The following is a 12500-nucleotide window of genomic DNA, read 5'->3' as shown; positions in this document are numbered from 1 at the left end:
TATGATGTTCATTTTGAGGGGCACAACTCAGCACCAAGTTTTATAAAAATAAAAAAGAAGTTGGTAATTCTTGGTTTGGAAACAGAAAATGTATATTCTATATTTGTTATGTTATATTCTATATTGTTATGATTTGTTATATGTGTTAAGATATAAGCACGCTGCATTACTGTGAGAACAGAAGACTTGGTGCTCTATGACTGACCAGTGGCTATGAAAAAGAAAAGGAGGAATGTCTTTTCTTCCTATATATACCCTTATCTTAATTTAATGTAGCTAAACCTGCATTTTAGAGAGAAGCCCTCCTAAGACAACTCTGATAATATTTAGGAAAATAAGTAGGAGAGTGATATATATTTGGCCTTGTCACAGGTAATGAACTCTACCAGCTTTTATCTGGCAAGGTCTTAATTTCCCCTTCACTGGCAGGTTTTTTCCCTTCCAGTACTTTGAATATAGTATCCCATTTCCTTCTGGGAACCTGTAAGATTTGAAACCTATAAGGTTTCTGAGAAATCTACTGACAGTCTTAGGAGTGATCCTTTGCATATGACAAGTTGCTTTCCTTTTGCTGCTTGAAAGATTCTCTGTAAATTTTAACAGCTTAATTATAATGTGTCTTGGTATAGCTCCCTTGGTATAGATTAATCTTAGTTATAATTCTCTGAGTTCATGAATTTATATGTTCCTTTCCTTTTCAAAGTTGGGAAATTTGGGGCCTTTACTTCAAATAGGCTGTCTCTTTCTTTCCTCATCTGAGACTTCCATAATGTATTGTGAAGTAATAAATATGTATATTGATCTCTGTTCCTAGTTTCTGACACTAAAATCCCCATAATTTCCTGAGTAATAGAAGCATCTAACACAGAGCTCCTAAGTCTCTTGGAATTTCCTATGTGAATAGTATCTTCAATTCTAATGAGGCAACTCTTGATGGAATGCAGAGTAGGAGCTGGATACCAGGAAAAACAATCATAATTAGAAACTTGAGATTTACAGCCCCATCCCTCATTCTCTGGAGAGGGGAGAGTGGTAGAAACTGAATTAAAACAAAAAAAACACACTGTAAAAATCCTAAAAGTACAGTTTAGGGAGCTTCTAGGTTGGTGAACACATCTACATGCCAAGAGAGCTGCACACCCCAACTTCAGGGAGACAGAAGCTCCTGCTCTTGGGACTTTTCCAGACCTTGCTCTATGAATCTCTTCATCTGCCTGTTCAGTAGTATCTTTTAAAATATTCTTTGTAATAAATAGGCAATAGTAAGTAAACTGTTTTCCTAGGTTCTGTGAACTACTTTAGCAAATTATCAAACCCAAAGAGGAGGTTGTGGGAACTTCCCATATATAACCAAGTTAGAATTTGTGAGCAACCAGGCAACCTAGTACTTACAACTGGCATCTGCAACAGAGAAGAGTCTTTTGTGGGACTGAGTCTTTAACTGTATGATCTGTGCTAACTCTAGTTAGTGTTAGAAATGAATTGAAATGTAGGATATCTGGCTGTCAGAGAACTGGTTGATATGAGTAAAAATCCTGATGTCTGAGGTGTTATGAGTATGAGAATGGAACCCAGTGTGTTTTTCCAGGCGTGTATCTTGGTCTACTGGATGGTATACGATCAGTCCCTTAGAGGCTCTTCATTCTTTTTTTTTTTTTTTTTTTGGTTGTTGTTCTTCTGACCTGGTAATTGCAAATGACTTGTCTTCAAGTCTGTTGATTCTTTCTTCTAGTCTACTAATCCAATTTACTGTTGACCCCCTCTAGTGACTTTTTCAATTCAGTTACTGTATTCTTATACTTTGTTTTTGTTTTAGTCTTCTTTACAGTTTCTATCTCTTTACTGATATTCTCATTTTGTTCATACACCACTTTCTTGATTTCATTTAGTTGTCTGTATTCTCTCCTAGCTCACTCAGCATCTTTATGATCATGTTGAATTTTTTTCAGGTAACTCACTGACCTCCATTTCTTTATGGTTAGTTTCTGGAGATTAATTTTGTTCCTTGAAGTGGGCCATGTTTCTCTGTTTCTTAGTATATGCCTTGTTATTTTTTATTGTTGTTTAAATTTGGGCATTTGAAAAAAGCCAACTCTTTTAGTCTTTATGGACTGGCTTTATATGTGGAAAGATCTTCACCAATAAGCTTGGGATCCTCTCAAACCTCTTCTGTCAATGTGTCTCCTCCGAGCTTGTGTGTGTAATTTCCTAGCTGAAGACATTTATTTGTTTTTATTTAGAATGGAGCTCCCCCTGGTGTATGTCCACATTACGATGCTCTCTGGGCAGCAGCAAGCAGCAGGCCTTGCCTTTGTTCTCAGTAGGCCCAAGTATTCTGCTGCCTTTCTTGTCAGTGAGATGAAATGGGTTGGGCATACCCCCAAAAAGTCAGAATGGTGGTTACACTATTTCATCTTTTTTCCCATCTGAAGGAGAAGCTGCAGGTCAAGAGTTTTCTCCTGATCACACACCCTATGCTGTGTTAGGAGTGGGATGAGGTATGCAGGTAAGTGCAATGAGGTTTCCTATCCACTCTAATGAACCTCTCTGCTTCACCTTACATATAACCTCTTAACTATATCTGAAGTTCTCACAGAAGTAATCTATGTACTGTTAACTTGGTGTCTCCTTGGAGGACAGAGGGCCTGGAGCTCCAAACTCAAACGTTTTGCTGATGTCACTCGGATTTACATTTTTTAAAAAGTTTCTTTGTGGATTGAAACAGACTATAAATAAGTATAATTTAGAAAGTGTAATAGCTGACAGATAAAGGCTCCCTATCTTTGGAGAAATTAAACTACTTTTTATTTTCAGCAAGTACCAGGAGACCTCGGCATACATAAATGTATGCAAAATAAATACAGTACTGGACTAGAAGTCAGAACAGTTGATTTTTAATCCTAGAGTTCACCAAATTTTTAACTTCTTTGCTTTAATCTGTTAATATACATGAAATAGTATAAGTGAAAGCAGTATAAATTGCAGATACTGTAATTTTTATTATCCTTCAAATGACATATAGATAATTAGCTAAAAAGCTAAATTCCCAAGCCACAAATTCTGTGCTGCCTTCAGATAACAGGCCATGACTCTCCTTGATATACATTAAAAATACTATATAAAACATAAGCAGAATCTAAGAAAGTACAGAATAAACCCATAGGGTAAGCAGAAAAATACCTATAAATACTTAAAAAGAAATTCTGCTAAAGTGAAAAAAAAACTGAATGCATTAAAATAAATCACCATTTAAAAAGAGCACTACATGGAATTACACATACAATTAGCACTTACCAAAAGGCTGTAAAATTGCTTAATCAGAACAGATACTACTCTCAGCAAACGCATGCAGATGGGAAAATACGGTTTTTCAACTGGTGCCGGAGAAGATGAAGAGCTGGAACCTTGTCTGAACTTTATATTTGGAGAAAAGAGTTTTATCACAAGAGGACATACCCTTTCTTTGAGGAGGAAACTAAACTCTTGGTGCTATTTGCAAAGATAAAAAAAAAAATTAACTTAGTTTGTACTTAATACTTTTAAAACACAGTCTTACTAGCAAACAAAACTTAATAATCAGTATGAATAATTTAGCTTTATTATGTTTAATTTACTATTCTACAGTTTACACACAATTATGAAATTAGTGTTGCTATTTAGAGTATAAGATCAAAATGATCGTCAATATTTCAAAAAGTTTTAAAAAGAATCCAATTTAAAAAGGAATATTTAATCATTTAGAATTAAGTGGTTCATCATTTGTCATTTTAATTTTGGTAGAACACTAGCAATTAAAAACAAAGAAAAGAAGAAAGAAGACATATTACACAAATTCAAACACCTAAAGCATTTAAAATAGGCAGCTGAGAGAACACCAGATAAATGTTATATTATTCATTAATTTTATTTTGCCAAGATAACAATTCCATTCAGGCATGGAGGATTTAATAATTAACTTAGTATTTCATTCTACTTAGATCGCTTAAACGGAATGCAATATGCTGCTTTTTAAAAAAACTCAATGCCAAGCATTTTTTTTTTAAGTTTTTATTTCTTCAATCCCTACACCCACCATGTGGCTCAAACTCATGACCCTAAGGATCGAGTCGCATGCCCCTTGGCTAAGCCAGTCAGGCACCCTAATTATTTTAAAGTCCGGGAAAGCTTGCAAGGGATTCTTAAATTTTACTTGATTAGTCATGGCATATTATACAGAAAACCTTCCTTAAACTGTTAACTCCCTGCCTATATTAGCCAAAAGTAGTCCCATTTTACTGATAGCATAAGGTCTAGAATATATATATATTTAAGATTCTATTTATTTATTCATGAGAGATATACAGAGAGAGAGGCAGAGACACAGGCAGAGGGAGAAGCAGGCTCCATGCAGGGAGCCAGATGCGGGACTTGATCCCAGGACCCAGGGATCACACCGTAAGCCAAAGGCAGACGCTCAACTGCTGAGCCACCCAGGTGTCCCAGGTCTAGAGTATATTAAATGTCTAACCTCAAATATACATTCTTTTGTTGTTTTAATCATCCAAATATCATTGAGGCTGAGAACAAGACAAAATTATAAAAATCATCCAATCTAATCTTTAATCTTACAGAAAAGGAAAAAAAAAAAAACAAGGCACAGAGCCATTTATTTGCTCTGAATTTATTCACTCAGAATTATGATTTTTTTAGAGGTCTCCTTATAAAAAATGAGATGGACTAGAGAACAAAAATGAGAAAATATCAGTAAGCGTAAAGATAAAAATACAAGTCTTGGGCAACCCCGGTGGCCCAGCAGTTTAGTGCCGCCTTTGGCCCAGGGTGTGATCCTGGAGACCCAGGATTGAGTCCCATGTTGGGCTCCCTGTGTGGAGCCTGCTTCTCCCTCTGCCTGTGTCTCTGCCTCTCCCCTTCTCTCTCTCTTTGTGTCTGTCATGAATAATAAAAATTAATAAAAAAATAAATAAAAGTCTTGTCTAATCTCACTTCCTATAGATAAGTTATTTGATCATTGCTAACTTCTGAATGTATATCTTTCCAGACTTTTATATGCATTTTAATATACTTTCTAATTCTTTGCCCTCTAAATGGGATCTTAAAAGTTAGGTGGTTTGAAATTCTACTGTCATATCTACAGTTGGTTTCTCTGACCACCAAATATACATTTTCATACTTCACTAAATAAATTTATATATTGGTTAACTGATAAATATTACAGACAACCTTAAAAGTTTTATCTATCCACTTTTTCCCCTCACCACTCAACTGAATACAACTGGGCTTCCTTTATAACCACAAGGAATCAACCCAACTCTACTCAAAGTATTCTTATCATCATGACCTTTATGCCCCCAAATTATCAACCATATAATAAAAGTTTCAGTTCCAAATCCTGGGCTAAAGAATCTACTATTGCGGCACGTGATTCACACATTTTGTAGGTCAGAGTGAAAGATAAAACAGACGACTTAAGGAAGCATTATGGTAGGGAAAAGAGCTAGGCTAGTAGTAAAAAGATCTAAATTTCAGTTTAAGATGCGCTAATAACTAAGGAACCCTATGTACATCATTGAATCAATTTTAGACTTTAGCCTCTTGCAAATTAAATTAGAAGTTTGGAGTCTTTCTTACTTTACTCCCTATTTACTCCCAATACTGTGTTGAAGTATTTTGTATTGCAAGTTAAATTTATCAACCACTGACTACTTCTTTTTTCCACCTGAATTATCCAAAAGCACATAGTTTTTATATTTCAATTTTCAAATATTATAAAAAATAGCTCATTACCAAATTCCCTAATATACACAGGATGGGAAATGCCTCACTAGGCGGTCCCTAGGGATTCCTTCTAATGTTAAAATTTCAAAATGGTAGGGCACTACAATAACATAGTCTGAAGCTGTAATTCTTTCAATCCTCTAACGTGGGAAAAAGAATATATGTTACTTTCTTAAAAACCATCTATGAAAAAATTATGATTATTTTTATTACAAGATACTACAAATGGCTTACTTGTAAAAAGACCTGTGGAAAATCATTCAGGACTGACTCAAGTAATTCAAGGCCAAATGTTCGAGTCATTTCTGTCATCCCTACTAGCCAGTAAGGGGCATCAGCGTTAACCAACTGACAAAGGTCCTGGGAAAATAAGTCAAACAATAAATAAAAAAATAAATAAAACATTCACGTACTGGAATGAAATGTGCTTTCCAAAATTCATAAAATTTTTAAAAATTATCTCTTCTTATATAGTAGTTATTTTTACCCCTTAGAAACTAAGCACTGGTAATTCAATTCTGACAAACTATATACTTGATTATATAAGTAAACTTTCATAGAACTATATAACTATTGATAATACATAAGGTGTACAGATAAATGGTTAAGTCTTTTAATGAAAAAAACACTTAACCCTTTAATAAAAAATAAAAACTTCAGTGCAGATAAATCTTATTTTAATTAAAAGATTTATTTATTCATGACAAGTAACATAAAAATCAGGTATCTGTATATCAAATTATATTAAATAGACCAAAGGCTTATTAGTTAAATTTTTATGTTAAAGGAATTATTTTATATTACTAGTCATCCCTAATATGCCTATTTTTCTAGTTCTGGGGCTAATTCATTTTACTTACTTAAAATGAAATGTAACATTTTATCATGTTGCTTAGCTATTAACTATAGATGATGCTCTTTAAAGTTTTATGACATTTTTATAACATTGTTAAAATACTACTTTTGACCATTTAAAATCTGACAATTTAAAAAACTGACACTTTAAAAATTAAATCAGACATAAAATTCCAAAATCAAAAATTCACACAAAAGTATATTCTATAATAAAAATTATTTTTATCAACTGAAATACCTGGAAAAGCATATATGCATCTTTAGCACAAGGTTTGAGGGTGCTGACAGATCTTCTGTTACTATTTCCTTGGACCAGTACTGGTTGTTCTATAATATCTGCAATCAAAATAGGATGTGTTTTAGGGGTTTATAATGACCTTTAATAAATCCTATATGCTATTTAAAATAAATGTTTATGAAATCATAAACTTTAAATATAGGCTCAGAACTATGCCCCCAAAATGGAAGGAAAAATCAGGAATTTATTTTTATATAAAATGCCATAAAAACTACTCTTAACTATCTTATGTCATTTTAGTAAGCTTGTTACTTTTATCCTACACATTTGATTTTCCCAGGTTCCCATTATCTAATCCCTTTATTTTATGGATTTGAAATTCACATGATTGATGAATGCGCCTTTAAATATCAAACAAACATAAAAGTTTACCACATGGTTAATTCCATTATCATCTCAGCATATACCAGAGAATTAACTGCTTAATCTGCCACAATTACTATGTCAGATATAGATACTGACTAGCTAAGTGACAGCTAGAAAGGTGCTTCCCTACTCAGCATTTCTTTGAATACTAGTAAGATATCCTTTCCTGTAAATTGTGACAGCCTGTTTTGAATAAATGTTGACTTAATGACTACTTAAAAAACAAATAAAGTTCTAAGTATTTCCACCTTATTAGAAAGTATTAAATGAGATACTGGTCTTTAGAGACACACGGCTAAAACTACCAATCCAGGAATCATAGTGATGTTATGAATTTATAACACATCCAAACTGGAGAACTGCCCTGTTTTATCCTATAACTTTAATTCTGTAATATTTCAAACTCTAGACTGCAACTGGCATTAACCCTGGGGAAAAAAAAGAAGAAAAACCAATACATCAAATATGTGGAAATATTCTAATAAACCAACAGATTAAGAATGTCTGAAACTGAATGTGAAAAATCTGACCAAAAAAAAAAAAAAAAAGAAAAAAAAGAAAAAAAAAAAGAAAAATCTGACCAATGGTTAACTTTAGGAAAACTGAAGGAATTATTAGAATAGGCAGCATTACCACTACTTACTAGTATTCCCATTTTTTAAAGTAATACCAAAAGAACCTCAAATGAAATCAGAGCATAAAATTAAGAGGTGGGGGTGGGGGAAGCCATGTAAAAGGAAAAGGTAGTTTAACTTTTGTTTCTTGAATGCATAAAGCAGACAGGTTGCTTAGAAGGTAACACCTTATGATCATTTCAGCTAATTATGGGGGTTAATTTACTTTTCATTCAATAACAAGTGAAAAATACAATTTCTATAGCTAAAAGTTATCAAACTATTAAAACTATAACAAACAGTATCTCTAGCTCTGACATGTTTCTAAGTTTTTAGAAAATTTTTTTAAATCACAAAGAAAAAGATGTTTAAAATTACAATAAAGATATTTGATGAAAATATGAAAAGATTAATCTTTATATACATAAATATCTTTCATTAACACATCTTAATGGGTACAGACAAAAATTCACATGAGGGGAAACCCACTCTTGGAAATTTACCTTAAAGAAGCAATTCAAATGGAAAAATATATGTAGGAGGACACTCATAAGAGTACTAAAATACTAAAGACAATGTAAGTGTCCAACAGGAAACTAGTTCATTAAACTGCCGAATAGTCACAAAACATAGTGCATCCATTAAAATTTAAATTACAAAAATAAAAGAATAACATGAAAAATTCATATAATGTAATGTTTAGCTAAAAATACATATAATGTAGTATTTGGTATAAAATGTGAAGTTATGCATAATTAGAAATAAACAGAAAATAAAGAGTCTTGGGGTGTAATACTACCGGGGATTTAGTTTTTTGAACTGCCATTGTCAATATAATAGTATTGTTAAAATAAATATATTTTTTCAAGTATCTAGTTTTTCGGTAGCCTAAGTTCACAGGGCAAAGACTGAAAATCAAAAGAGAAAAATCATGGATAGAAGAAACCACTTTTATCACTCTACCTCTGTGTCGTTCATCTTCAGCAACCATCCTCTCAAAAACAACAGTAACAACTTGTCGCACGGTAGCAGCAGCTGTATTATTTGTAATATTATCTTTTGTGAAGTGTAGTCGAAAACAAAGAACAATTGCCTAAAGGAACAATTTTCATTTGGTGATAAAAGATTGAAGAACAGAATAACTATTTATTTTCTTTGCTGTAACCCAAATCTAACTAATTTATGTTTGGCTATTCCAATCGTAGATCCTAAAAATTCCACCATCTTATATAATAAAACTAGTAAAATCCTTGGATTTTGAAGTAATTCAAACTCTCTGTAAATATACAACCACATAAAATTAGGTAAGATAATGTGAAATATGCCTTTCACAACTTGGTTCTTTTAGCATGTATATAAAAATGTGTTATGCTTTATTCTCCCAGAATGACTTGTTTTGCAAAAACCAAGGACTTAAAGGTTGTTATATCACTTAGTCATCTGGAGAAATATAAATATGCTAAGCATGTAAATGAATAAAGTACCCAAAGCAACCGAGAATATTGATACCTCCAAACCTATTTTTTCTATTTCTGTGGGCTACTTTTCTCTTTTCATTTCCTATTTGTGACTAAGCCTATGAGCTATTCCCAAAGGGCTCTGCTCAATTACCTAAACCTCATTTCCACTCTAATCTGGGAACAATAAGGCACCAGTGGTTTTTAACGTGCAATGCCCATTATCGTGACAGCCACAGGGAAGTTGCTTTTGGTACAAACAGTACAAGGCTTTCCTCTTTCAGCAAGCTCATTCTAATACTGTCTCAAAGCACTTATGAACTTCGACAACGGGTGTCCTACCTTAGAGAGTGATTCGTCATGAACTACCGTATTGGTTGTTAAAAGAACAAGAACTGTTTGAAGTAGCTTAAGTTCTTCAAGACTGTTTTCCATTAGCTGCCAAAGCATATTAATTATATTTCCAGCTGCAGTCTGTAAAATAATTATTTGAATTGCTGTCAGCAAATAAAATATAAGGTGTTTAGATCCCTAAATAAGATGTACAAATATTACCTCACCTGGAGAGAATTTCTCGATCACACTAACAAAACCCATGTTTCTAGATCTATACAGATCAAAACACATCTCTCAACTAATTTGAGATTTACAGCTAATTAATTTTCTTCTCAAAAAAAAAAATTTCTTTAAAACATACCATTTGAATATTTGCAAATAACTGCATCCAATACTGAGATACCTAGTCAGAAGTCGAAGCTCATTTCTACAATGTGGATATATTTTGTTCAGACATTTATAGACATATGCAAATTAATTGAGACTTCTCTGTTTCATATATTATTCCATTTACAATGTTACACAAAAAACAAAATGTGATTCAAATTAACACATTTATAAAGTCAATTAAATCTGATATTGTTTAGAATGTTATATTAAAAGCAAATGAATTTATCATTTCTATTAAAGAACCTTATGGAGTACAAAGTTATGGTAACACCACTACATTTGAAAGCAGGATGCAGATTCATAGTGATTAAGTGTTTTTCCTTGTTTTATCATAATAATATTGGTTAGATACAAACAACTCAAATTAATGAACAAATTATCACTTCAGGTAATCTAGGAAAATCATTTTTTCTTCCTTTTAAAAAAATTATAAATTATGTTCTCTTCAATGACACTGATCTGTACTACTGATGGTGACTTCTTAATCATGACATGACAAAATGCACTTTTTCTTTATTCATTCATTATTCAGGAGTGTTTAATAGTGAGAAAATCTGGTGATTCAAGCACATAAACTGCTTTACATTAAATTATCAAATATGCTTCATTCGCCCCTGATGAAAACTCTTGATTTGATTCTCAGGTGCACAATTGAGAAAAAATCTTCACATTACCTCAGACACGACTTCATGTGACATAAGTCTCTGAATGGCGGCCAAACATAGCTGAGTAATCTTTGGTTCCTTCGTTCCACAACCCATTAGAAATGGCTGAACAACTTCTGAGCTGTTCTCTTTCAAGGCTTTATTTAGAACACATATAAAATGAATTATTAAATCTAATTCATAAGTAGGAATACATTTTTGTATTTACAACTAGGATTAACAATCTTAATAAAAACCACTTTATGTAAATACTAAAATGGAAATCAAGCAGTAAGAGTTAAAATACTTTAGATGGATACTACAGACTCAATATCTAAACTACCCCCTTTGCTACAGCTTTCCCATGCTTTTTTCCTAGCCCTGTCTTTCAGTTTTCCTCCATCTTTTGCTGTAAACTCTTTAGGGACAACTGCTCAGAAGTTCTCCTGCCTCAAAGAAGCACTCTATTTCTTCAACAGTGCAGAAGGGAAAATATGAAAAAGAATTCTTCTAGAGCAGAAAAAGTAATTAAAAAGAGTACATACATCATCCCCATCACCCTTCTGAATGTTCAGAAGCTCCCTAGAATTTCATTACATGTCTTGAATTTATATAGTCCTAATTTCTTCAAGAAATAAACTCATTAAAAACAATAACATTACTCCTCTTATTACTAAAGCATTACTTTAAATTAATTGGTGGAACATGCTGCAATTCCAAATCTTAATTTAAACTCCTTCCACCAAGCCAATTCTTTCAGAAGTTTTTAGGTAGCAACAAAAATGTAAAAAGTTGGAAATGCACTAACTGTAGAATACCTGATTAAATTTACGAAATGAAATTAAATCACTAAGTATACACTTACTTAATGGCTATACAAAGATGAATAAGACAGGTTTGTCATCCTCAGAGAATTTAAATATGGAATTCCAAGGAAAGAGAACATTAAACTTATGTGTTTGGTATATGGTTTTCAAAGGTACTACATCCATCAATTATTCTTTAAGACTTGTAATTAAGACATACAAATTTTAGTTTTAACATATTTTTCAAAAGAACTTGCTAGAAAGTCATCCATAATCACCATTAGAAATGTAAAACCAGTGTTAACATTAATTTCATCTTTTAAATTCCCAACTTTCTTTCCCAAAAGCTCCCTTTATAGTGTGCTAAATAAAGCCCACAATTTCCTACAGCATACTCTGCAAAGTCCCTCAGTATGCCAGGATAAATTACTGATTTAACATAGCTAAGAGATGGCAAATATGACTGGCAAAGAACAGTGTTTCCAAAAGGGCTCCCTGCCTTACTTCTTTGTTTTCTTAAACATAAAAGTTTTGATTCAAACCCAGAGTCACAAATTTTCCATAACCATGTCTCAAAACATTTATATGAATGATTAACAAAGGACAGTAAAGCTCAAAAAAATACTATTCTGAAGCAGTAAATATCCTACCATATTCATTCCTGTCAGAATCCATGAAGTATGACGCTAGCCCTAACTCTACTGAATGTGCCTTGTCATTAAATGCTGTTCAGGTAAACAAAAGTTTCCAACAGTAACAAGTTGCATTTATCATTTTTATGATGTTTACAGGTTTCTCATTTGAGTATCACAATAATCACAGAGTTTATATTATACAGCATGATTTGGCTCAAGCACACAGTAAGCGGTAAAGCCAGATTTTTAAAACAGGTCTTCTAAACCCCTGGTTCGCTATTCTTCCCACAACATTATACTGCCACTCTTTAAGGTAAACAGCAC

The 12500-nt window shown here is 32.7% G+C and overlaps 1 protein-coding gene across 5 annotated transcripts in view; it reads right to left on the bottom strand.

Moving 5' to 3' along the window:
• MON2 (MON2 homolog, regulator of endosome-to-Golgi trafficking) overlaps positions 1 to 12500 on the bottom strand; it is a 105766-nt gene that overhangs the window by 68084 nt on the left and 25182 nt on the right. For all 5 annotated transcript variants that reach the window (XR_008664797.1, XR_008664798.1, XM_055327932.1 and 2 more), the window contains 6 exons: positions 10766 to 10893; positions 9708 to 9839; positions 8872 to 9001; positions 6869 to 6966; positions 6010 to 6135; positions 3295 to 3489 (listed from right to left, as the gene is read on the bottom strand). Coding sequence is in view for 3 of the 5 variants with exons in the window: in XM_055327932.1 (XP_055183907.1) it covers positions 3295 to 3489; positions 6010 to 6135; positions 6869 to 6966; positions 8872 to 9001; positions 9708 to 9839; positions 10766 to 10893 (809 nt within the window). In the remaining 2 variants the exon portion in view is untranslated. The remainder of the gene's footprint in view (positions 1 to 3294; positions 3490 to 6009; positions 6136 to 6868; positions 6967 to 8871; positions 9002 to 9707; positions 9840 to 10765; positions 10894 to 12500) is intronic.

This window comes from Nyctereutes procyonoides, unplaced genomic scaffold (genome assembly GCF_905146905.1).
Source record: "Nyctereutes procyonoides isolate TBG_1078 unplaced genomic scaffold, NYPRO_anot_genome, whole genome shotgun sequence".
NCBI classification, from domain to species: domain Eukaryota; kingdom Metazoa; phylum Chordata; class Mammalia; order Carnivora; family Canidae; genus Nyctereutes; species Nyctereutes procyonoides.
The sequence above is the reverse complement of the archived record's forward strand: the minus strand, read 5'-3'. Positions and strand labels throughout refer to the sequence as shown.